The 26310-nt window shown below is 42.3% G+C and overlaps 1 protein-coding gene across 1 annotated transcript; it reads left to right on the top strand.

Annotated features, from left to right (window-relative positions):
• Nucleotides 1-369: 369 nt before the first annotated feature.
• Nucleotides 370-26310, top strand: LOC124052009 (lipoxygenase homology domain-containing protein 1-like). The gene is made up of 41 exons (XM_046375857.1): nt 370-1105; nt 3642-3756; nt 5350-5430; nt 6720-6904; nt 7641-7739; nt 8058-8206; nt 8299-8422; nt 8696-8946; nt 9024-9159; nt 9324-9484; nt 9571-9657; nt 10339-10474; nt 10609-10763; nt 10867-11027; nt 11793-11869; nt 11962-12158; nt 12244-12436; nt 12565-12725; nt 12811-13144; nt 13278-13429; nt 14320-14453; nt 14824-14972; nt 15120-15224; nt 15300-15428; nt 15521-15688; nt 15795-15976; nt 16110-16226; nt 17087-17249; nt 17508-17662; nt 17760-17969; nt 18255-18378; nt 18523-18731; nt 18872-19057; nt 19800-19927; nt 20017-20134; nt 21785-21962; nt 23835-24020; nt 24380-24550; nt 24801-24939; nt 25164-25319; nt 25445-26310. The coding sequence occupies exons 1-41, from the start codon at nt 370-372 to the stop codon at nt 25923-25925; spliced, it is 7278 nt and encodes a 2425-aa protein (XP_046231813.1). The 3' UTR covers nt 25926-26310.

Below are 26310 nucleotides of genomic sequence, written 5' to 3'. Positions count from 1 at the left end.
AAGCGATCCTGACACCATGAATAATGGAGAGTGCAGTGGCAGGGAGGACAAGTTCTCTGCGCAAGGCTCCTTTTTCACAGGGCTTTCTCCTGTGGGTCACGTGACTGTGGAGGTGACAGTAATTTTTCATGAGTGGTGTGTGTTGGTTGTATGTCCACATATTGCCCAGGTGGGAGACGTCCAGGTAGCCATCGCTGCCTCTGCATGTCCTGAGTCTCCATACCTGTAGCCCGCACACACCTGGGCTGCTCTGAACCCCACGGTCCCAGAACCTCCCTGCAGCCAAGGGTCAAATGAATTGTCTTACGCTATTAGAAACTCAAGGCAGCACTTACGAAACTAAAGGCCAGGGAAGTGGATGAATAAAAGATGCCGTCGAAACAGAAAAAATCCACAGCTTCGGAGGAAACCGAAGAAGTTGATGACGAAGTGGAGGAAACGGAGCCAAAGTTAAAAAAGAGGAGCGACGGTGTGACCCGTGGGGACGCCGCAAAAGGAGAGAAGAGTCGGAGGAAACACAAGAGCATAGAGAGCTCTGAGGATCGGGAGGCTCCAGGAAAAGAGAAGAAGAAAAAAGAAGGTGAGAAAGTAAAAGAGAAAAAGAAGAAAAAGAAAACAGATGATGATGATGATGAGGCTGGTGCTCTGATTGAAAATGAAGATGAGGGAGGCGAGCAGAACAATAATGACCCCAAGACCAATTCCAGAAAGGAGAAATCAGAGAAGCTCAAAGAGGAAGTGACTGAGGGAACAAAGGAGGAAAAGAAGAAAAAGAAGAAAAAATCCTCCACAGACAATCCACAGGTAGACGAGGAGATGGGATCTAAGGACAAGAAATCAAAAGATGGCAAGAAGAAGAAGAAATCTCACAATGACGATGATGAGGAGCCTTTGATTGAGGAGCAGGAAGAGGAAGAGGACTCAAAGAAGAAGAAGAAGAAGAAGGCAAAGAAGGGGTCGGCAGACAGTGATGAAGATAAAAAGAAAAAGGGTAAAAAATCCAAAAATAAACAAGTGGACTATGCTGCTATCTACCAGAATGAGCTGCTGAACTACCACACAGATTCTTCTGATGGATATGAGGATGAGTACTACAAGAAGAAAGGTAAGAGCAGACAGAGAAGCCTCGCCTGCTGTATTTTAGTCTCAGCTGCACAGCATAAGCACTGGCCAGCTGGTAAAATCTCAATACAGGAGTCCTCCAGCTCCCTTCAGCTTTGTGCAGAGGCAACCTGGGGAATCCCTCTGTGATTGTCCTTGGGTGAAAGCTCAGTTATGCTACACATGAATGAAGCCAAACAGAAGCTCTGGGGCAGACAGGTGCTGGGTGCCGTCCCAGTCTCAGGGACAGGGGGAACCACCAGGGCCGGAGGCAGGGCCCTGAGCCAGAGGAGCTTTCTTAAAGCAGATCTGTCTTCCAATGAAATTCACAAATTAGGTGACATCTTCGTTTGAAAAATCTTAATGTTTCACTACCTTTTCCTGAGCTTTCAAATGCATGTTGCAGTTACAAGCTAAAGTTTGTAAGTGGACCTTATTTTTATACACGATTGTTCCCAGGGACTGTCCATGCTCAAAGCATAACCATTACCGGTCCTGTGTCTCCAAGATATTATGTTTATATGGCTAAATTATAGCATTAAATGTGTTTTAAGAGAAACATAATACCGATTGAAATATACCCTTAAGGTACATACAAAATGTTCAGTGTCAACTTATTTTGTTCTCTGGACAATATCTGCTCTTGCACCGCAAAATCTGCATGTAGCAACCGAGGTGCAATGTTGGCACTCACGGTGTTCAGTTAGCATGGAAACCACACAAACCTGTGAGCTCATGTTTAATCTGCTGCCAACCTCCCATTCAGACAAATTTCCCTTGATCCCAGTTTGTGACAGACTAGCATTTGGCTACACAATAGGGGTTTAATAATAATAAAAAAAACCCCAAAAGAAATCGAGTGAGGTAAAGCTCCAGAGAGGAAGTATTTTCTCTATTATCAAACCGAAACCACTGCATTTTTTAAATTAACACAAAAAATGTCTGAACCTAAAAGCTTTTTATCTAATTTTTCACATCATGTTGACAATGCTGTGTATTTTGATAGCCAAGTAATTGTTACCATTAAATAAAGTTAACATACAATGAACAGTAAGTATCATTAGCATCAGTAGCAGTGATGCACACAAGTGTGCATAGCTGTCTTGCCTCAGTGGCTCACTCAGGTCTCTGACACTCTGAGGAGTTTATCACGGCTCTGTTTTACCAGGCCACTGTCTGTCTGATTTTATCAGGTGTCTCTCTGTCCCATTAATCCAGCTTTAATAGCTCTGCTCACTCTTAATTAGGTATCCATGACCCTATCGGATCGACTTTGGTCAAATTGCTCTTTATCAGGTCTCTGCCTCTCCTTTCCTCCTCTCCTGTGTCTTCCATCGCTGCTTCCTCTGCAGCTTTCCTTCACTGAATTTATTTTCTACTCTGCTCCGTCATGCATTTCTTGATGGGTTCTTTAAGAACCAGGCCTACCAGTCTACCTCTGATCAGACTGGCCAAAACTTTATCCTGCATTATTTCTCCCTGAATAACCCAAAGTCCCAGAGTGTCTCCCATCTTACATAACGGTCAATCTTACATAACCACAGGAGACAGGAGTTTACATTTTACGTAGAGTAGTGCCGCAGGACTATAGAATTACTGCTGCGTGGATGAAGCTATCGAGTCACAGACAACAGCCAGTCGCTGACTAATCTCCTGCTGAGCAGTTAATGTTGTGACTGTAACTCAAGCTCAGGCTGTTTTACTGCAACTCTTAAAATCAAGTTTTAAAATTTCTTCACATAAATACTTTGTCTTGACCTTGATGGAATAAAATCATGAGGTCAAGGAAAGATGTGAAAGAGGATTTTTAAGGACTTAGGAAAAGGAAAAAAATGGTGCTCCGACTGCACGTTCGTTATTGACATTGGTCTGCCGTTGGTGAAACTACAGTGTTGATGTTGTTTCATGCAGCCAGCATGGACACCCCAGTGAAAAACATGGCTTCATTATCCAGATTGAAATAGAAACAGTGATACGCTGAGAATGGTTGCTTTACTGAAATGAATCTGAATTTAGTATGATTCTACGAAAATAATTGTTAAATTTATGCAAGATATGTATCATGCATTGGGATTACAAATCACCTTCTGTAAAACAAAGTATTTTGATAAGAATTAAGAGACCTCAGCGGCAGAGAAGTCTGTCTTCTCCTCCATACAAACACCTTAAATGACTGAGGCAGATCTGAGAGGCCACTGACTTCTCATCTTGTTTATCTTTGAATCAACTCGGTGGTGTGGCCAGACAAAGAGACACATTTGTGAAACGTGAGAGAGGCTTGGCGAGGGTATGGATTCGCTGCAGATTCGCCGCATTGAATTCCCTGGCAGCAGTGCATGGAAGGAAACATAATGCTGCCTAATGTTTATAGATTATTGGACGCTGTCTGAGGATGTGACTTTGTGTTTGTCCTTTTGTTTAAGTACTCTTTGAATGATAAGAATTTATTTACGTGCTTTCATTATTTCATAATTGTGATGTTTATTACGACATGGAGAGTACTGCACCCATTTGTCTAATCTCTTTCCTCTCTCTTTCAGTGTATGAAGTGGTCACTGTCACTGGTGATGTAAAGGGAGCCGGGACAGATGCAAATGTGTTTGTTACCCTTTTTGGAGACTTTGGCGTCACGCCCAAGGTTCACCTAGCAAGCAAGTGAGTTTAAAAGTTTGATGTTGACGTACTTGATGTGATAAGACTCACTCTTGTTTGTACTTATTGTATCAGTCATTTGATTGAATGAGCCAGTTGAATCCCGTTCTGTTTCAGTCAATACATAATGTATAATGAGTATGCTTAGCTAGTTTCAAAAAAATGTTCAGTGTCAGCTATTAACTTTTAATCTTTTCTATTCCTCTCTGGTCCTTCAGCACAGAAAAGAGGTATTTTCTAATCAGCCTGCTAAAGGATGGTTATGATTCTGTCCTTGTGTTGAGTTGTATTGTGCACATAACACTGTATAAGAGATCATTCCTGCTCAACATTGACCTGACGCCTTCAATTGACCTGCTTATCACTGCCATATCAACCTAAAAATCTGTAGACGTGAGAGAAGCAGTGCGTGTTCATAACAAAGGTTTAGCTGTGGTGCAGGAATCTTTCTTCTATACAGTTGTACAAAGTGTAGGACACAGAAAATATGGAGTAAGGAGGAACTGTGTGACATGGCCGGTCTTCTTTTCCATTCAGAGGCAAATGAAAGAAGACCACGATGTCATTTCTGTGGATGATCAAATGACTCTCAGGGCATCTTATCAGCAGCAGGCTCCCTTTATCTCCTGCACACACTGATTGACAGGTAGAGTTACCTGTGTAGCGTAAAGGATATACCTACTTATTGTAAGTCACACTGGACCATGTCACCCACACCTTGTGGTGGTCCCATTCATCCACTTCAGACAACATCAACATGCTATGTATTCAGTATCTCCTTGCTGTGTGGCCATAGCGTTGCCCAGCTGATGAAATACTATACATGGACGTTGATGAGTCACTTTTGTAATAAAAATACTGCACAGTAAGGAGTTTCCCCTTACTCCAATATATGTTAGGTCCTGCCTGTATTGTGTAATGACCAATTAAAACTTTACAACATGATACAGGTAAGGGAGGGCTGCTATGTCTGGAAGCAGATTTGCCCGATTGAGCAATCGAGGCAGATTAAAAATGCAACTCTTTGGAAATTCATTGCGATTATGACAGTTTGAATCGCATGAATTCCAAAGTTTTCATTGGGTTTGCTTTTTCACATCGTCAGTGTCTCGACATCATTCTCTTACAGCTGATAAGAAGAAACAAAGAACAACGACATATGTGTGTTGGATTCCATTCATTGCAGTTATATTACAGTATATGAGACTGTGCACCTTAAGTATGGGAACCTTGGCATTGTCTGTGGGTTGAATATTGTAGGGAAAGGAGAACTGGCGGAGATGTGGGTCAGAGACAAAGGGAGTCATTCTGCGTTAATGAAAGAGAGGGTGTCTGATTCGCTGTGGTTGGCAGAGAGGCTCCTCTATGTACAGTTTGACTCAGTGAGGGGTAGACGTACGAGTGGCCGAGCCTCAGAAGGTTTCAGATTATACCACTGCCATGAGACCACCAGGACTAAGCCGGATCAGTCACAAGATGTAATTTACTGTTCCAGAGTTCCCCCAATCTCTCTCAGTAAAACAGAGCATCTTACACATACACTCAATTTATCTCTCTCAGAAATTCTGACTTCTTCCATGTTTTCTTGATTTACAGAAGCAGAACTGCGTTTGAGAAGAACAAGACTGATGTTTTCCGCGTCAAAACACACAACGTGGGGCCTATGAAAAAGCTGAGGTACTGTTCAACAAATGGGTGAAAACGTACATTTAGATTATATACACACACACACACTTAAGTCCCCCCTTTGGTTTTTTACAAGGCTGCCGCCAGATGCACAGAGTGCACAGCCACAGGTCAATGACAACATCACAGCTTGTTTCACAGTTAAGCATACCTCAAACAGGATAAGAGCAGCTTACAGAGAGAATCACATAGGAACATTTCTCACTTCATACTCCAGCTGTGCCGCTGGCCATCAAAGGATTTCATCCAGTGACAGTAGGTTAAGCCCCATCTGTTGTTAGGAGTTAGGAGGTTGAGTAACATCACAGCCGCCAAACATGAACTGTGAAGGGAGGCAGCGGGACGCATTTAAAAGTCAGTGAGTGCAAAGAAGTCGAGATGCTGCACTGAGGCTCAGAAAATTAAGAAGTATGGAAGTGTGCCATGACTGTATTAACCAAATACTGCCTGCAAGAGCAAGAATGCTTCAGATAAGTGTGAATCCATCCATTTGCACAAATTCTCTCCAGCAATTAATCATCAGCAAATGTATTATAAAAGGGGATAATCAGGCTTTCCATTCCCAAGTGCAATTCATCTTACTAATCTTGAAACTGATCATTTTCTATTGCTGGAGACCAAAGACTTTTTCAAGTCATGTTAAATCGCATTCATCCTCAAACAAAATCAGTTACATGTCCTGAAGTTTACACCAGCCTGTAAAAATTTATGTTTATCTGTGTATGACATGACATGACACATAAACTGAGCAAATTATTAGGAGTCCAAGCACTGCAGGTGTCTGTATTATTGTTGTATTATTTTCAATGGACCACTGCTGTAATTCTAATTAAACCAAAAGTGACTGAGTTTCAGAGAGGCCCTGGTAGTCTGAGGGTTAAGCTGCTGACTTTGGACCACAGGATCCCTTGTTGCTCCCTGTCTTCTTCTTGTTTCTCTGTTGTTTATTTAAAAAGGCACAAAATGCACCAAAAACAGTTCCACTTTCCAAACGTATCCTTTTCTCTCCAAAACTGGTTGTCCCCATGGCCCAGTGTGTCCCGTAAATAGATTCCAGCTTGGAGTTGTTGAATCCACATTTGTCAAAACATTGTGCTTTGACAAGGCTTGCAACTATGTTTTTTTTTTTATTGTGTTATTCTACCCCATCTTATTCCTGTCCTCATGATATTTCAATCAGAATGACAGTGCTTTACCACTTCAGAAAAAACAAAAGACATGAGTGCATGAGATGACTTGTAGGGGGAAATCTTGTCACAGTATGACTGTTGACTCCCCAGGATCGAGCACGACAACACTGGGATGAACGCCAGCTGGTTCTTGGACAGGGTGGTGGTGACCGACATGAACCGGCCCCACCTGCGCTTCTACTTCGCCTGCAGCAACTGGCTGAGTCGGGAGGAGGGGGACAACCTGTATGTCAGGGACCTGCTGGGCAGCTTGAACCCTATGGATGTCCCAAAATGTAGGTCACTCTGGGACAAAACACATGACACAAAGCAGAGACAAAAGGTTCCCAAATAACAGCTGGTTAAATTTCCAAATACTTCCACCCCTCCGCGACCACATTACAAAAACAGTGGGGTTGAAAACACAAAGAGTGTGGATTAAGCTGTCCAAAAGCCAGTCTACAATACAATATACAACTCGACCAATCTGGGAGTTCAAGGGCTGTTATGCTAATGTCACTGTTTGACACCAGTGACAAATAGGTACTGTCTTTCCCTAATTTAAAATTATAATGTAGTGCATGTTTTCAATCTTTAAATCTTCTTTTTGGAAACTTGACCCTGTTAGCACCATGTGTCTGGCCAGCTGTACACAAAGGTGTCTGATTTTCCTAATGTGTTCCATGTGTCCTCTGTTGCAATGCGATCTAACATCTTAATACCTGCAGTCAATCAAGCAGAGCGCTGTGAAGCCAGGGCTCAGGTAGAGACACGAGGACACCGTGCAATGAGGGAGTGGTCAGAGCATTATGGCTGTAACTGACCCAACATACACACACACACACACACACAGTTATGAATATTTAACCTGGAAACCGGCTCAGTGGGTTAGCAAGGAACCCGCATAACCACACCAGAAAAGTGCAGCTAATTACATCATGCTACTGAACGCACAACTCATCAATGCAGAAAAAGAAGTTCATGTAAATGTCTGTAGTCTTGATTTCCTCAATCATATTTCATGTTTTGCAGTGAATAAATACATAGTGAGTGTGTTCACCGCTGACATGAAGGGAAGTGGAACCGACGCTGATGTCTTCCTAAACATCTTTGGAGAGAACGGTGACACAGGTAGAGAAGCAGCTCATGATTGAAGAACAGACCAAAAAAAGTCCAAAAGATATTAAATTTACAATTACACGAGTCATCAATAAAAATCCTCACATTTCTAAAGTTGGAACAACAAAATGTTTGGCGTTTTTAGATGACAAGTGACTTAAACCATGAATTGAACATCAAAATAGTAGGGACTTATGTTTCTGTTGATAAAATACCCATTAAACTCCATTTCAACGCTACACTCAAGTGATTCTTGAAAAATCAGTCTGTGTCCTCATTGTGATTTCAATGTGTTTGATTCTTATTCCAAAATGCATTGATTCTTGACAGGAGAAAGACGACTGGACAGTGACAAAGACAACTTCGAACGCGGGTCAGAGGACAAGTTTACGATTGAAGCGCCAAACCTGGGAAGGCTGAGGAAAATCACCATCGGCCACAACAACCGAGGCTCATCAGCCGGATGGTTTCTGGATAAGGCATGTACAAGCTACACATTCGGACGTGGTCTTTACAGACATGTGCACGTGCATTAAAAACACTCCTGATCCTGCATATTGGGTTTCTCCAGGTAGTAATTGATGACATGGGGAATAAAGAAGTGTATGAGTTTCCAGTAAATCGTTGGTTTGCCATGGATGAAGATGATGGCAAAATACAGCGAGATGTGTTGGTTGGATCTGTGCAACCAATGGGTGAGAGCGACACAAGTCACCATTTCATGACATGCGAATCCTCCACACTTACTGTATTAGTGAATATTATCTAAAATGAGACTGCAGTTATTTTACTGTTAGGGACTTAAGACATCTGTTTCTTCACAACATCAGCACTGATTTCCACTAGATGTTACTATCCTACTAGATGTCATATTATGCCATGTTCATCCTGGATTATAGAAAGTGTGTGGTGGTGGGGTTCAGTTGCGATGAATTTGTAAGGTTTTTTTTTTTCTTGCATCTATTTAGGAATCATATACAATGTGCAAGTGATGACTGGAGATATCAGGGGTGCAGGCACCAACTCTAAGATCCACATGGTCATGCATGGCTCCAAGGGCTTGAAAAACAGTGGCAAAGTCTTCCTGGAGGGTGGTGCTTTCGAGCGTGGTCTCATCGACATTTTCAACGTGGAAATATGTGAACTGATCAGCCCACTCAGCAGGGTCACCATCGGCCACGACAACGGGGCTGTTGGTGCCGGATGGTACTGTGAGAAGGTACAACGCATCTGTTCTTGGCAATGGAGTGATTCACAAAATGTCAATCACCTACAAAGGACCCGTTTCCCTTCTAGGTGGTAATATACTGTCCGTTCACGGGCATTGAGCAGACATTTCCGTGCGGGATGTGGCTGGATGAGGACGAGGGGGATGGGCTAATTGAAAGGGAGCTGTACGAGATGGTCTCTCTCAGGCAGAAAAAGCAGAAAAGTGGGTGGCTTCATTCAAATTACAGATTAATCAAAGAAAAACAAATCACATATTCTGTTCTTTTCTATTCTGGAAGCACATTAGCTTACGAGTAGCAGCATATTTAGTCCCTAAAAACCGGCCCAGCTTAACTTAGAATCACATCTACTCTTCTTGTACTCTAGAATACCCATGGTCCCTGTGGATTTGGACATCAGATGTGAAGGGGGCAGGAACAGATGCCCAGGTGTTTCTGCAAATCTATGGAGAGACGGGCAAGTCTGATGAGATCAAACTGGAAAACAACTCAGACAGTTTTGAGCAGAGCCAGCTTGATAAATTCATGGTAAGCTGTGGATCATATGCTGAACTGAGCACATTCCAACTTCTTCCACTGCTTGATCTACCTTGTTATTTTGGGGGCCCCTGCAGATTGAAATGCCAGACATAGGAAGACTGCTGAAACTGCGCATCTGGCATGAGAAGAGGCACCCATTCGCTGGCTGGCATTTAGCAAAGGTGAGACCCATTGGTCTTCCTGTCTGATCTGTCAGTGTAAGCTGTTAAATCCGTTGCATTATGTCACCTCTCAGCACTAAGTAGACACTGAATTAGAGTTTCAGAAACAGACAAGAGAGACTGTGTGTAAAAAGAGAAGCCAGTCATGAGCTTCCTGGAAAACCTTGCATTCTCCTTGGTGGGAATAGTACTACAAAGTAACTTAATCTTTCTCTATTAAGAAGTCACAAAATGGAAGACCCACAGTGCACTGATGTGACAGTAAGGTGAACAGACTAACAAATAAAAAATACAAATGCCAAACGCAGGGAAGCCGGGGGACACGACAAGAAACTCTGAGAAACACAGACAAACTGAAAACACACACAAAAGGAGAGCACAGGTGTATAAAGGGGAGGTACTAGGACACAGGTGAAACTGATAAGAGGAGGAACAAATAATCAAAAAGGTGGGAAACAAAGTCAGGAAATGAAAAACTAAAGAAGACATAAGGGGAGAAAATCTATAAAATGAAACAGGAAACTAACTAAATAGAGATTTCAAACCTGACAATCTCACTGTAATTTGTATGTAAAATGCATGTTAATGCCACTGCTGCAGTTCTCATTTGTCTGAAGGTTAGATCACAAAGCACGATGAAGTGAGGATGTGCATGTCCCATGAGGCTGTGATTTTCTGCAGGTCACTTTGCTCAAGACCCTGACAATGGAGAAATATTCTTTTCAATGTGGCCGCTGGCTGGACATCAATGAGGACGACAATGAGATCGTCAGAGAGCTGCCTGCAACTGGAGTCCTCATCGACGAGCCGCTGCCCTGTGAGACAAATCACTGATAACATACGCGTAGAAATGATCTCAGTCAGTGCAAATATTCAAACTCCATGCTGTCCATAGTGTCAATCAACGTTTGCTCTTGAGTACTGAGTGCCCCTCTCTGTTGCGTCCTTCAGTGATAAAATACCGTGTTACCATCTGCACCGGCAACGTTAGCGGCAGTGGCACCGATGCCAGCGTCTTCCTCAATATTATCGGTTCTCTGGGTGACACAGGGGAGCGACTCATGATAATGAGCAAAAACAATGTCAACAAATTTGAAAAGGGAAATGTGAGTGTATTATTAACACGCAAGAAAATAAAGAAAAGATACAAATGCTGTTTAGAAAACGTGCTGATAGTCTTTAACCACTTTTCTCTCTGTCTTCCATCAGCATGATGAGTTTCTCATTGAGTCCGTGTCCTTGGGCCAAGTGCGCAGAGTGCGTGTTGGTCATGATGGCCGCGGTGGAGGCTGCGGTTGGTTCCTCGATAAGGTGATGGTCAGGGAGGAGGGCCAGCCAGAGACTATGGCCACTGAGTTCCCCTGTTTCAGGCAAGGCAATAATACCTGAATATTGTATCATTTTTTGTGTATAAATTTCTTCTTAATTCTTCAGTCTGTAACCCAACAGAACACACACCAGCTGGAGAAACTTGTCCAAACATCCTCAAAAGCCTCCTAAATTGGCCATGCTTACCTTTGCTAGTTGTTCAGTTGTGTGTATTTAGGCAGTCTGGCAGCTGATGGATGAGTTTGCCACAACAAATGAGCTCTAAGTGCACAGTGGCCAGCCAGCTTTCTCCCTCAGTAACTGGAGCCAAACCGCAAGGCTGAGGTGCAGTGTTACGTCTGGAAGGAGTCTTCCTGTCTGTCCTGTAAAAAGAGGAAGGTTTGCTCCAGTGCAAAGTATTTAGTAGTGCTTGGAATGGCTGTGTCTTTGTTTGAGATTAATCACATCCTTTTTGAGGCTAATGGTGAATCTTTGGCCACTTGAAATGTTTAATCATTCCAAATGTGAACTAAAAACTTAAAATGCATAGCTCTAGCCAGTGTATCTTATGACCTATGTGTTGGTCTTGCCTTTTCTCCTCCATTCAGTGTGCAAACTAAACATTTTCCATGTTCTCACCATCTTGTCTACAAGAATAGTTTCTTGAATTTGAGAGATCAATCTCGTAGTACCGTTCAGGCAGAATAAAAATGTATAAATTGATAAATGACATTCTCTCTTCTCTCCACATATTTGAATTGTTTCACGGTACTTTGGTGGAAGGGTTGATCTCAAGTTTGTTGCTATTTGTCTGTGTTTTTCTTCAGGTGGTTGGATCGTAATGAAGATGATGGGCAGATTGTCCGTGAGCTAGTTCCAGCTGGAGACGGCCTGCGTCTCTTTAGTGAGTGCATAAAGAGCATTTGATTAACAATCTAAAAAAGAACTGCATATATTTTAATACTAAATAACAGTACTAATTTCCATCCTCCTAAGACGTTAGCTACCACATTGCAATCAAGACGGGCAGTGTGAATGGAGCCAGCTCAGACTCCAAGGTGTTTGTGAAGTTGTATGGAGAGAAGGGGGACACTAGCAAGATGATACTGGCAGTTTCTGACAACGACCTGAGGAACTACTTTGAGACAGGACGCACTGACATCTTTACCATTGAAACCTTTGACATTGGACAAGCAAGTTCTTCAGACAAGCACATCAGAGTTTATGGTTCAGAAATCTCTGTGTGTTTTCCTATTCTTATGTCCTGTTTGTTTACAGATCAACCGTCTACTGATTGGGCACACTAATGAGGGCTTGCGGGCCGGGTGGTTTCTGGACAGTGTGCAGATCTCTGTGCCAGTTCATGGGATGCAGTACATGTTCCCGAGCCACCGCTGGCTCTGCAAAGATGAGGCCGATGGGAAAGTGGAAGTTGAGATCTATCCCAGTGAGATGTTGGCCATCGAACAATGTAAATAACAGCAACATTAATAGCACTGTACAGACAGTGTTGGTCATTTTAAATAATGCAACAGTGATTATGATTTTAAGTGTCTTGACCTGCTCTGTCTTAATACTTCAATGGCCCTTTTCTGATAGTGATCAACTATGAAGTAACAGTGGTCACAGGGAACGTGCGAGCAGCTGGCACCAATGCCAATGTCTTCTGTCAGATCTATGGAGAGGAAGGAAAAAGTGAAGTCCTCGCCCTCAAAAGTCGCTCCAACAACTTTGAACGTGGCACCACTGAGATCTTCAAGGTGTGTATTAAAACTGTTTCATGTCATGTATGTAGGAGATTTGGGTACTTGAATTGACCATCATTTTGACATATCTACAATGCAGATTGAAGCTCAGGATGTTGGTAAGATCTACAAGATACGAATCTTCCATGACGGGAAGGGTATCGGAGATGGCTGGTTCCTGGAGAGAGTGGACATCAAGCGGCTGACGATGGCCATGGTGCAGGTTGAGGTGAAGAAGGAGGACACCAAGAAAGACAAGAAGAAGGACAAGAAAAAGAAGAAAAAAGAAGAGGAGGAGGAGATGGAGATCATTGAGGAGCTGCAGGAAGTGGTGGAGACATTTACTTTCCCCTGTGACCGCTGGCTGGCCAAGGATGAGGAGGACGGGGAGATTGTGGTGGAGCTGCTGACTGAGGACAACGAAGACCTGGAGGGTAATTAAAGCATGAATGCAATGTGTTGTCGCATGTTTTAGTTTAATTCAAGGGTTAGAAGGTTTGTTTAATTGTGACATACTGAATGAATGTCACTCATGATTTGCACTTCCTCACTGTGCTTCCCTCTCAGTGAACTCATATGAGGTTCATGTGTTTACTGGCACTATGTGGGGGGCGGGGACTGATGCCAACGTTTACATCAACATCTATGGAGAGACTGGTGACACGGGAGAACGAAAGCTCAGGAAGTCAAACAACCTGAACAAGTTTGAGAAAGGCCAGGTAAGCTTTGTTTGTGTCGTGTGTAGTTGTGCTGATTATGACGCTATAGTGAGGAAATGCTTAGCTTAACATAAAGAGTGAATGGGAGGAAATCTTGCCTGGCTCTGTCAAAATTTTTTAAAAATACTCAGCTTTTCAATACTCACTTCGGTCTTTGTGTACATTTAAAGTCTGTCTGTCTGCATAAAGCCTGTACCATGTTATGTAAGCATACGGGCGATATTAAACATTTAACATATTCATATTTAACACCTTCAAAGGTGTTGGTAGGTGCCTTTGAAACAATTGGACACAGCCAGCCTTTCTGCTAATGCTAACTGTCTCCTGGCTGTGGCTTCACATGGAACGAGAGTGGGAGGCTCTTCCTCTATCTTCTTGTCTAGCTCTCTGCAAGAAAACTAATTTTTCATTTTTTCCTAATATTTTGCAATTTGAGTGGTGCCAGGGAGACCAAATCTGAACAGAGGCCATCTAACATGGCAGGGAGTTTAGATATTTATTGCTATTTATGTATTTTTTAAGCTCAAAATTGGTAATAGAGCACCCTGAGCATGGAGCTCAATCTACAGAGTATAAACTGTGCGATACATCACAAAATCTTCTCTCCAAGATTCTAAAAACCTCAAGAGGTTTACAACAGAGGCCTCATTCCTCCACTGTCCATAATGTATTGTAGATGTATTCGTTTGACCTGCTGTGTTCTACATGCTCATGATTGTTATCAATGATACCGTTTCCTGGATAAGTCTCTGTTGTCAAACAAATGTTGGATCTAAAGAGCCTCGCAGGTTAAATAACATTCAAATAAATAAGTAATGAGGTTCTCATGGCCTGCTAACCTAAGACCTGTGACATACCCTTTGTCACTGGCTTGTTTGCGTGTGACCCAGGAGGACATTTTCAACATAACGGCGGTCGACCTGGGGATCCTGAAGAAACTGAGGATCCGACATGACAACAGCCAGGCCAGCGCTGGTTGGTTTTTGGACAGAGTGGAAATTGTTGATAACAAAGATGACACCACGTAAGTTATGATCGTGATCAGTCCCCACTTTAATTCAGATGTAGAACTACATTTTCACACAAGTCCATTGACTAATTTAACCCGATTGATTAGAAAAAATAGTTAACCATAAGAAGTTATTTACACCTTGCTGAGTCATTCCAGACATCAAATCATTGCCGCAGATTTCACAAAACAACATCATCCTGCGGAGCAGAAAGTACTTACTAACAAATAAAATGACCGTAGAGCACCACTGTGTGGTGTGAATTGGTACTCTTCTCTGTTTGTGTAGACTTCTCTTGCCATTTTTGGGTAACACATTTGTGTGCACGTGAATTTTTGAAAGTCCTATGCAGACTGCAAAATGCACAAAATGTGTTGTGTTTAGGTACTTTTTCCCTTGCAAACGCTGGCTGGCTGTTGATGAGGATGACGGACAGCTTGCCAGGGAGCTGGTTCCGGTGGACGAGGCCTTTATGAGGAAAGGGGATGATGACGAGGACGACTCTGAAGCCACACTTGGTCTGGAACAGAAAGGTGAGAGCAACATTACGCCTGTTCTGAGAAAGAGAGAAATACTGAATCAAAGTGACCTCTGTGGAAGACATTAAGGTCGTTTTAAGTGAATGAATGGGAATAATAACCACCAGATGCTTGATTTATTCTGGTTTCTTTTTATTACAGCAATGTCTACAACATACACAGTGAGGATAAAAACTGGAGACAAAAAGTATGCAGGAACTGACGCTAATGTCTTCATGATCTTGTATGGCAACAAGGATGACACAGGTGATACTTCAGACCATTGTGGTTCTTTTATATCCATGTGCATTTAAATGACTCTGTGATGTGCACAAACCACAGGGATAATTAACCTGAAGGCTTCAAAGACTCATAAGAATAAGTTTGAACGGTGTATGACCGATGAGTTCACGGTGGAAGCTGTGGATATCGGTTCACTGAAGAAGCTACGTATTGGACACGACAACTGTGGTACAGTAGGACTGACTTCTTCCCCCAATAAATAATGCAAACTTAGTCAGAATAAGTCCATGTGATCACGATAATTTGTGTTAATGTTTAAGGAGGAGGATCTGCAGGCTGGTTCCTTGACTGGGTGGAGGTTGATGCCCCGTCTCTTGGTCAAAAACTGCGCTTCCCCTGCGGTCGTTGGTTGGATAAAGGGGAGGATGACGGCGCCATAGTCAGGGACCTTTTCCCTAATTCTCTTCAGACTGAACTTTACACACCATGTAAATCCCACTGAGTCACTGCATGACAGTCTGCATCATGCTTGAAGATATTTGACATTTTGTGCACATAACTGGTTCTGTCTTTTCTTTTTTTTTAATTTTGTAGTTGTCCCTTATGAGATTAAAACCTTCACGAGCGACGTGTTTGGAGCTGGCACAGATGCAGATGTCGTCATCGTTCTGTATGGGCGAGACGGAGTGTGCACCCAGCAGAAGTCTCTGTGTGTCAACAAGAGGGAGAGGAGGATGTACTTTGAGAGGGGAGCTGAGGACATGTTTATTGTTGAGGTACAATGACTGTTTATAGTCGTTAATAGATATAAAGGTAGAACAGGTGCATTCATAAAGCTCTGGAGCCCAGGTCAGGTAAAGAACAGCAACTGTGTGGTTATTTTATTGATGTTTTCTGATTTCTGTGCAGCTAGAAGATGTGGGGGATGTAATTGAGAAGATCCGTATCGGCCATGATAACCGCGGGATCAACCCAGGCTGGCACCTGGACAGAGTGGAGATCAGACGTCTTCTCAGGAAGGGAAAGGTACTGCCTACAGAGGCAGAGGAAGGACTCAGACCATTCGTTTAAATGTGCAATATGTAATCTCCACCTGTAGGGGTCTCTCAGTCAAAACAATGAAAACAAAAAAAAGTATCGAGATATGATGGGAGTTGTTGTCTTTATTGTTAAACAAGCAAACATTTTGAATAATGTACAATACTTAACAAAATATATAACAAAGATCCACTCATTTTAGACATTTTAATGCAGAAATGCTACATATTATGTCTTTAGGTAGCAATACTGCTAAATATTAAAATGTCATTACAAGTGCCTGCGTTGAAAACTTCACTTGAGTTAACATACATACTCCTGGTGAAATGAAATGAAATTGTCACAAGTAAAAGTACTCACAGTGATTGTTATACTATTACATGATTATTACTGGAGCATTAATGTCTGAGTTGTGGAGGAGCTAATTTTAACTGTCTTTATACACTGTTTGGTACTTCAGTCTATAAAAATGCATCACAAGATAACCAAATGCAAACTCTTAAGTAACCAGAGACTAAACCACAGACTCTTTAAGCACAATACTTTAGTGCAGTATGCCAGGCAGATTGGTTGCACCACCATAATACTATAACCATCAGGTCATCTCAAACACAAAAAAACTGATTAGGATTTCAGCACTTGTACCTTAACGCTTAATTTTCATTTCAAGTATTTGTTGTGGAGGTCTTGCTGTGCATTTATCTGCTGGTGACACACAAGTGCTATTTTTGGTCAGTAGGTGGAGATGTTCCCTTCACAAATAGATGATAGTAATCCAGCGCCGTCACATACTGAGCTGAGGCTCATTCTAACACAAGACACTGTGTTCTCCGATTCTCTCTCTGTAGGGTTCAGAGACTGTCATTTTCCCTTGTGAGCGCTGGCTCGCCAAATCAGAGGACGACGGAGAAACAGTGAGAGAGCTCGTGCCCTCTGACATCATCACAGAGAAACTTTCACGAGACGGAAACCTGAAAGTCACTGAAGTCGAGGTGGAAGATGCCCTGGAGAGTATGTTAACAAACAGCACATTCACTCGCAGACATGCAGGGATATCTGCAGGATTTGTCTCTCTGTTGTGTCCTGTCTTTTCCTCCACCTTTCTGAGCTTTAGTTTGGAAAATCAAGACAATTTTCACAGAATGAATCTCCGTCATAATGGTGGCATCTAACTGAGGTGGAAAATTGTTTTCTTTTCATGCTATATTTTGCTGAACATGTCAAACCAACCAGCTGTGCACTTGTCTGTGATCATCATCCCCACTACAGCTCACACATACAAAGTGTCAGTGATGACAGGTGACATGTATGGAGGTGGCACAGACGCCAACGTCTTCCTCACAGTTTACGGTGACCTGGGGGACACTGGGGAGAGGAAACTCAGCAAGTCCGAGACAAACAGCAACAAGTTTGAACGCGGATCCGTAAGGCAGCCCACATTTAGTGACCATTTCACTCTTGTGATAATATGTAACACAATGATGATTGTGTTATAATTTCACCAATGTTTTATCTGCCCAGGTGGATAAGTTCACTATAGAAGCCGTTGATCTTGGACAGGTTTTCAAGATTAAAATCCGCCACGATAACAGTATGATGAGTGCAGACTGGTACTTGGACCAGGTGGAAGTGGTTGACGAGGATACAGAGGAGGTCTTTCTCTTCTTATGTGAGCGCTGGCTGTCCAGAAAGAGGGAGGATGGACGCATTCAGAGAATCTTTTATGTCAAGGTAGAATGAAAGACATCTGTGTGTGAATATGTGCTTTACAACTATCTACATGGCCACCACTAGAGGAATATATGTTTTTGTAATAGGAGTGACCTGAACCTTTAAGTGCAATTAGACAGCAACAGCATGCATTTTAATTGCATACACTGGCGCCACTGAATTTAATGTCAATGAACTTCTTTGTAATGAGGGTTTAAGCTCATAAGTCAAAAGACTTTCAGTTTCAATAGATCCTGGCATGTGGCTGTGTTTGTCTGCATCACTGTGCGTCTTGTGTTTTTTCAGGGTTATGAAGGAGTTCGAGAGAGCCTAAACAGTAAAAAGAACTCAGCCCTGACTGTGAAGAGTGTTGACAGTAACATGAACAAAAAGAACAAAAAGAAGAAAGAGGAAGAAATTGAGCTCCCGGGTAAGAAAAATCAAAAATTTTCAGTATTGCATGCCTGATTCATCCTCTGCTCTGTGACTGTTTGTCATTAAAATTCTAACACAAACATCTTTACATAATCTCTTGCTCTCATGAATGAATAAGTGTTGTGCTCTTCTTGTGCAGTCATACCATACCATATCACCATCTGCACTGGACTGGAGCGCGATGCAGGCACCACTAGCAGAGCTTATGTGATCATTATCGGGACCAATCACACCCAGACACAGAGGCTGTGGCTGGACCTGCTGGACGGGAGGCAGGGCTTTGAGGCCGGCTCTCTGGAGAGCTTTGAGTCCCACGGTTCAGACGTGGGGGAGATTAAAAAGGTTGAGGTGAGGAAGCGGGGAAGCTTTTAGAGTTTCAGTGAGGATCGTGCACTCTCACGCATCCACACACACACTCACACACTCACAAGCACACAGAACAATACACCCACATCGCACAAAGTGATTGTTACTCTCCCTCCCTGCAGCTCGGCCATGATGGGGCCACTCCTGAGAGCTGCTGGCTGGTTGATGAGCTGTCTGTTGCTGTGCCAACCAAAGGGGTCAAATATATCTTTGCATGCAAGTGCTGGCTGGCCAAAGATCGAGGAGATGGTTTGACTTCCAGAGTATTCAATGTGCTTGATGCAGAGGCCGTTTCCATCTCAAGGAAGGTATGTAAACATGAGCAAATTGTTGCAAAGTCACGTGGCAGAGAACGTATAATCACAGATAAAGCAAAATACAGATGAGCAATAATGAACCCATTGCTATCATACTGTTCAATAATGAAACCAGTGGATCAATTTACAATGAAAATGATACATTTAAATTGTATGCAATGATACCAGAAATGATTTTTTTAACTGTAACCCCTCCAAATCATGATTAGCATGAAGAAACAGTTTCTGATACCTTCAAATCTGTGTACAGTGTACACAGAACTTCAAGACCTTTTGAGTTCATTAAAAGTATGATTCACAAAATGATGAGTATAGATGGATTTGTTGAAGGTAGCTTTATTTGTGAAGACATCAGACATCTCTAGAAAATTTGTGATTTTTATGAAAAATACATTTCCCCTGTTTATACTGGTTGTATTATGTTTATAAATGCGTGGGGGTCTTCAACTTTGGAGGCATTTCAATAAACTGAAAGTTATGTACAGTAGCATGTCAAGTAAGATCAGAAATGATGAGTATCTACCTCAGGGTATCTTATTATCTTCTTGGTGTCAGACAAGGTAGAAATATACATGTAACCAATACGATACAATTGCGCTGATTTACAACTTGTACATTAGCTGCAAGGTAAATTCAACTCCTCATCTCGTAATTGTTTAAATGTAATGCTGCGTGTGGGACATGGGTACAGAATGTAAAGAAAATGTAAGAAGTAAAATCTCCAATATTTTAGACTATTTACGAGGTGACCGTAGTAACAGGAGACGTGCAGAATGCAGGAACAGACACCCTGATCTACATGTCTGTGTTTGGAGCCAACGGCAGCACAGAGGAGATGCTGCTGCAGAAGAATGAGGACAGGTAACCAAACACGTACATCAGACACGATATAATATATCTCATTATGCTGCAGATTATAAACTCTGTGTTGTTTGCTTGGTGAATAACAGGTTTGAGCGCGGTCAGGAAGACACCTTCGACATGGAGATTGAAGACATTGCCCCACTGAGGAAAATGAGGCTTCGTATTGATGGCTCCGGCAGTCGACCTGATTGGTTTCTGGATCAGGTGTGTTAACAGAGCTTGGGGAGTGTTACAGCATATATGCATATATGCATATAAGCATATATATAAAAAAAAGTGTCTCCGCATATGTATGGAAGAAGGAAGCTTACTAGACCTCTGCAGGCTGCTCCTCATCTTCAGGATACATTAGCAGCTTACTAAACAGTTCAGGTGATGTTTGCATGTAAGGAAATTATCAAGGATTACAACCGCAGGAAATCTTTAAGCAGGTCTGAGTCTCCAGAATGAGCTGATCACAAACAATTTGTCTCCTTTCTTCTCCTCTTGTTGAGAGCTAATTGGTTATCAAGAAGAAAGTGAAAAGAAGCTCTCATCCATAAAACATAAAAGCAGGAGAATAAAAATCAGCACAGCAACTGCCAGCTCCTTCCAAAATCAATAGTACAAAGCAGTCACAGGTTTGTGTTTTTTAGCCTGGCACTGTATGCTGTAGGTCACAGGATCATCAGTCTATTATATCACACAGACTAATACGCACGCACACATCTATCCCTGCCTGCAGGAGAATGGTCAGTGATTCACCCACCCACAAAGAGATAGAGACATACACACACTCACACTCAGCAGGGCTATGAGCTCCTGGAGTGAGCATATTGACCCATTTTATTCACCATGCTGTTGTTTTCTGGCATTGTGGACACACACAGACACATACAGTACACACACACACACACACGCAATGAACACTGCCTGTTTTTGCATTTAGTAGAGAGAAAACACTTCATTTTAACTTTCCTTCTAGTGTGAATTGTTAGTGTAAATCTCACACCCTTTTAATTCATAGTCAAGCGATATAATCGACTGCATAAATACATATAGTTTCTCAAAAGAGTTTAGCACTTGTTCTCTATGGCTGACCCTGTGAGGACAACATCACCGCTCACCTCCAAATTCAGTCTGATGTCTCAGGCCAAAAGCTTTGATGAAACAGAGCACATTTCCTATGCAAATGTCTCCTCGAGTAGAAGCACCATGCCTGCAGAGCAGCAGAGCAGTCAGGAACAATACCAAGCCCTGTCTGTCCGTGCCTGGGACTCAGCGGCTGCAAACATCTCCTTGACTTGACCCTGCACAGAGCCTTGTGTGTTCAGCATCACAAGCAGATGTGCTGCCTTTATGGATTGCTGGGACCGTGTATTGAAATGGACACAACAGTGCACTGGGCAAACTGCCAGCATAGTAATCTGCCCAAATAAATATGCAGAGTGGAGAGCTAATACAAGTGTGGCTGCCTGAGCTGAGTCTTTGCCTAGTAATGATATGTTTCCCAGGATTAGTGATCAGACATCTTGGAGGAAGCAGGGTTTGTGTAAATACTGATAACATGTAAGTAACAGATGACACAATACTTATTCATGTGCTCATCTTGCTTTCAGCTACACTAAGTGGATTGACGGTGATTTGATGGATTGACACAAAAATTTGCACATTCCTGGTCCCCAGAGGTTGTAATTTCTGCCATTAGGGTTCTCATAATCAACACAACGACAAGAAAAGATGTAATGTGATCACACAGTGAAGTAGCGTCGGGCCACTGGAGTTACTGATGATGTTGAGATGTTTCAAAGGATTCTGAAGGCCATTTAAACTAAGTGCGGTGTTATACCTGAAAAGTTAACTCTGTCCATCCAGGTGATCATGCGTAACCTGACCACAGAGGAGGTGTCCGTGTTCACGTATGAGGACTGGCTGTCTAGGACACGTGGACCTAAGAGAACCATGATCTGCGAAATGGCTGCTGTGGTAGATGAGAAGATGATGGTGGAGCTCACCACCTATGTCATACAGATCAAGACCAGTGATATTTCAGGTATGTCCTCAACGCAGTCAGAGAGCTTTTGTTGACTTGCAAATGTTTACATGTATCTTGGGATCCATTTTTTGTATTTGTGTACTTAGATTACCAGACAGGATTATTATTTAAGAGTGATTCCCAACTTTTTGGCTGGTGACCAAACAAAACTCTTTCTACTTGCGGCTCATCATCATCGCAGGTTGCCAGTGTCATTGTTGTCAGTGTAATTTGTCTTGCTTTGTTTGAATACAGTAGCAGCCCGGTGTTTTAAATTTCTAGCATTTACACCAGAAAAAGTAAGGGACCAAGGATTGATCTTTGTGGAACACCTTTCACATTAACATTTGACTCAAACCTGTGAGGCACCACACCTGAAGAGTTCTGAGACAACAATAAATGAAGGCGTTTCAAGTCTACTTATTAGTCATGCCAGCAGTATCCATCCATTTCTGGGTCAGACCCAGGAACACTCAGAGTGAAAAGAGCAGCTCAGACATCCTCTTTCACCAGAAAAATCCTCCAGTCCTTCCCAAGGAAGGACTAAAAGGTCAGACGAGAGGTCTCATCTGTCAATTGTGTTCTGGGTCCACCATGCCATCACTTCACTGCTGTTTTCTGAACCCTTTCAAAATAAGGCATCTAACATCCAAGTGCTCAAATGGCTCAAAATGGATGTTGCATCCCTCAGATTGGTGAACTCCCCACCCTGTAACACCAAATCAGTGCTACAACCGTGTACAAACCTGTTTACGTCTCCTAAATTGACCTGCTTTTGTGCAGAGTTTTGTGTTTTCCAGGAGGAGCGAAGGTGGAGTAATTCCTGTTTGACTGAAACATGATAATGAAAGGAAATGTCTTTGGAAAGCCCTCTACACAGTTTTGCTCCCTCTTTTTCTTCATGCAGTATTTTTGTAGCTCAGCAGTGCTGTTGATCAATACGATAGCATGGCAAGAAGTCTGAGCCGACTTCAAAGGACTGTTCACGGCCCCTGGCAGTTACTGGAAGCTGTAGTCCTGCACCACCGCTGAGACTCTGGGAGGGATAATGAGCCTGGCTGAAACACACACACACATAGAGGCATATGCAAGCAGGCAACACTACATAGGCAATGCTGTGCATAAGGAAATGGTGCCCTTATGATCATTGTGCGTGGACTGAGGTACTGAGGCACTGAATATCAAGTATGTACATGTGCATATAGGAGGGCATATGTAAAGAAAATAATCATTTAAAGGTAACAACAAGATAAAATTCAATTGCTAACATAAGATTTCTAACATTGCAAACACTTTTGTTGCTCATTATAACAACGGAGCTCTTAATTAAAATATTGCATTTGTGGCTTAGTGTACAGACACGTTCAAAACTGGGACAATGAAAACCTGCTGCAGAGCGAGTGAGGATTGTGCTCATCATCATCTAATATACACCCACTGTAACAAAATAGGCACAGCAGGATTCTAGATGCGTTGTTTCATCAAAGAATGCTCCTTTCTCTGCTGCTCACCTTATTCTGTGCTTGATTCTTCTGTTGTTGATTGTATGATTACCTTCTCATACCTCTGCTTTGCGAAGTATTTATTTCAACAAGTAATTCAACAAAAAACTGTATACTCTGACATAGTTAGAGATGAATTGTAATTTAAAAGATCTAAAGCAAAGTGCAAACACTTTTGAATTTATAATCACAACAAACTGCTCACAGATGGGGTCAAGGCCATTTTTTGTCAACATTTCTATGAGCTTAATGCTGTTTGTTTGTCATATTCTGCTTTGTTTAATCCAATCCAGTGATTTATGTTTAGAAAATAGGACAAAGGGACACAGAGAGAAGCAGAAGTCCTGATTAATTTTTGCAAATAGGTAATTCTTTCCTGTCTCTTCAGGGGCAGGCACTGATGCCAATGTGTGGATCATCATTTTTGGAGAAAATGGAGACACTGGGACACTGGCACTGAAAGAGTGCAACAAGTCCAACAAGTTTGAGCGCAAGCAGGTGGACACATTTCGCTTCTCGGATATTCTCAGTCTGGGAGAGCTCTCCAAAGTACGAGTTTGGCACGACAACACAGGTCAGCCACTCAGATGAACAGTTACTCTGCAGGTATCGTTAAATCTGCGTGGGGTAAAGTACTACATAATTTCCTAAGATTACATGTAACCTTAAGTTATAATCACACAGCTAAGATAAATCTGGTCTGGTCTATCCAGACACCACAAGAGATGTCTGAGTCACCACTTTTATAATGTTGATGAAACCTGGACAGTTGATGGCTTCATAGACTAATATTAACCACTGCTACATCATCATCTGACTTTGAGGAAACCCGAGGGGCTGATGCCATTTTTACCCATTGGCTTGAAAGACTGCCGGATCTTGACAACATTTTTACTTGCTGCCTTGTTTGTTTCATGATCCCATTACACTCAGGTCTTGCTCCAGGATGGCACTTGGATTATATTGAAGTGAAGGATGAGATCATGGACAAAACATTTCGTTTCCCCTGTGACCGCTGGCTTGCTAAAAATGATGACGATGGACAGATAATAAGAGAATTGGCCTGTGCTAACAATGACTACTTAGACCTCAATGAGAAAACAAGTAAGGACATATAACGCACAATGCGTTTAAAAGTTGTATTAGTTAAGAATACAGAATGTCATATAGCGACAGATTTACAGAAGGCAAATACATGAAATGGCTAATACAGAAAAAATGCTGACCTCAAATAGTATAAAAATGGGACTGGGTTTTGAGTATTACTTAAATTTATTCCATATATTTTCACACTATTGCATCTTTATGCGCATGACAAGTCATTTTTTACCTGTTCATGTTTTATCTCTAAAAGAGTATGAAATTTGTGTCACAACTGGAGACACGGATGAAGCTGAAACGAAAGAAAATGCCTGGATTATACTTGAGGGGAAGAAGGGCCGATCAAAAGAATTTGTAATGGAGAACTCCTCAAAGAAGAAGAGGTTCTTGCGGTAAGATTAACTCAATGACCTGCAACTTGTTTGCATAAAAAAGCTTGAGAAAAAGGTGCTTTCTCTCCCTCTATTTCTCCCTTCACACTTATTATGATAATGCCACCAGCACCAAGTACTTTAGCTCAGACCAACGCTGCATTCCCTGCATCATGACATTACACCACCCTGTAGAGTAGAGAATGGCCACTCATTCTTACAGGCTTATTTCCCTCTCATTATAGGGGAAATGTTGACAGGTTTGAGTTTTCGTCCAAGAACCTGGGTGACATCGCTGCTGTCTGCCTGGGCCACACACCCAAGGATGGAAAGAAAGTAAAGGGAGAGGTTTACTGGCATGTGGAGGAGGTCGTTGTTACTGAAAGAGAATTGGGAAACAAGTAAAACACCAGCTATTGCTCACAGATGACCCACGTCTACATCCATTCATTCTTTCTCATACTCTTAGGATTTGTTGGTAACAAATTCTTTCTTTCTTTGTACTTCTCTGTATCTTTACCTCCAGGTACATCTTCATTTGCAATGCCCTAGTGCCTCTCTCTCCAAAGAGGGATGAATTCTTGACCTTTGAGTGCACAAAGTCCATCGAGAGCTTTGCCAGTAAAGCTCGAAGCCTGGTGCCCGTCAAGTACGAGATCATCGTCATCACAGGTGATGAGAAAGGAGCAGGTACAGATGCCAATGTTTTCATCACTATCTACGGCTCCAATGGAGATTCAGGCCGTCGGCAACTGCGGCAGAAGTTTCGCAACCTTTTCGAACGTGAGCAGACCGACCGTTTCCTGCTGGAAATGCTGGACATGGGAGAGCTGCAGAAGGTTCGGGTGGAGCATGACAACTCTGGTTTGAACCCTGGCTGGCTGCTGGATCGTGTTGAAGTCACTAACACGGCCAATGGCGTCACCACCATCTTCCTCTGTGGAAAGTGGTTGGACACTAAGAAGGCTGACGGGCAGATCGCCAGGGTTCTCTACCCAAAATACTAGCAAAGGTATTATTTACTAACATTGTAGAGAGATTCCCCTTCGTATTTAAAGTCAATGACCAAAGGGATTCTTCTCTGGCAAGTTTTATATCTCAGGAACTGAGGCATATTTTTTACATTCATAGTTGTTGTTTTTTATTTATTTATTATTATTATTATTACACTCTAGTTCAATATTTAATACTTCCTGGGAATATAGCCCACAATGCAATACTGTGACAATATTTTCTTAGGTCAAGAAACTGAATGTGCCATTCTTTATAAATTTGTCAGGGATGGTTTGCTCAGTTGCCTTGTCATAATGAACATTTTATAAAAGATTAAACACTTTTGTGATACTCAAAATCACAGCTGTTGACTAATAAAGACTTATCAGCTAGCTCTGC

The sequence above is a fragment of the Scatophagus argus genome, chromosome 20 (genome assembly GCF_020382885.2).
Source record: "Scatophagus argus isolate fScaArg1 chromosome 20, fScaArg1.pri, whole genome shotgun sequence".
NCBI classification, from domain to species: Eukaryota; Metazoa; Chordata; class Actinopteri; family Scatophagidae; genus Scatophagus; species Scatophagus argus.
This window is presented reverse-complemented; position numbering and strand designations above follow the sequence as displayed.

Excerpts from the sequence above, each read along its gene's own strand:
- LOC124052009 (XM_046375857.1), top strand. The coding sequence starts at position 370 with ATGCCGTCGAAACAGAAAAAATCCACAGCTTCGGAGGAAACCGAAGAA. Across the intron at positions 11,028-11,792 it reads ACTGAGTTCCCCTGTTTCAG|GTGGTTGGATCGTAATGAAG; the intron begins GCAAGGCAATAA and ends GTTTTTCTTCAG. Across the intron at positions 15,429-15,520 it reads TATTGGACACGACAACTGTG|GAGGAGGATCTGCAGGCTGG; the intron begins GTACAGTAGGAC and ends TTAATGTTTAAG.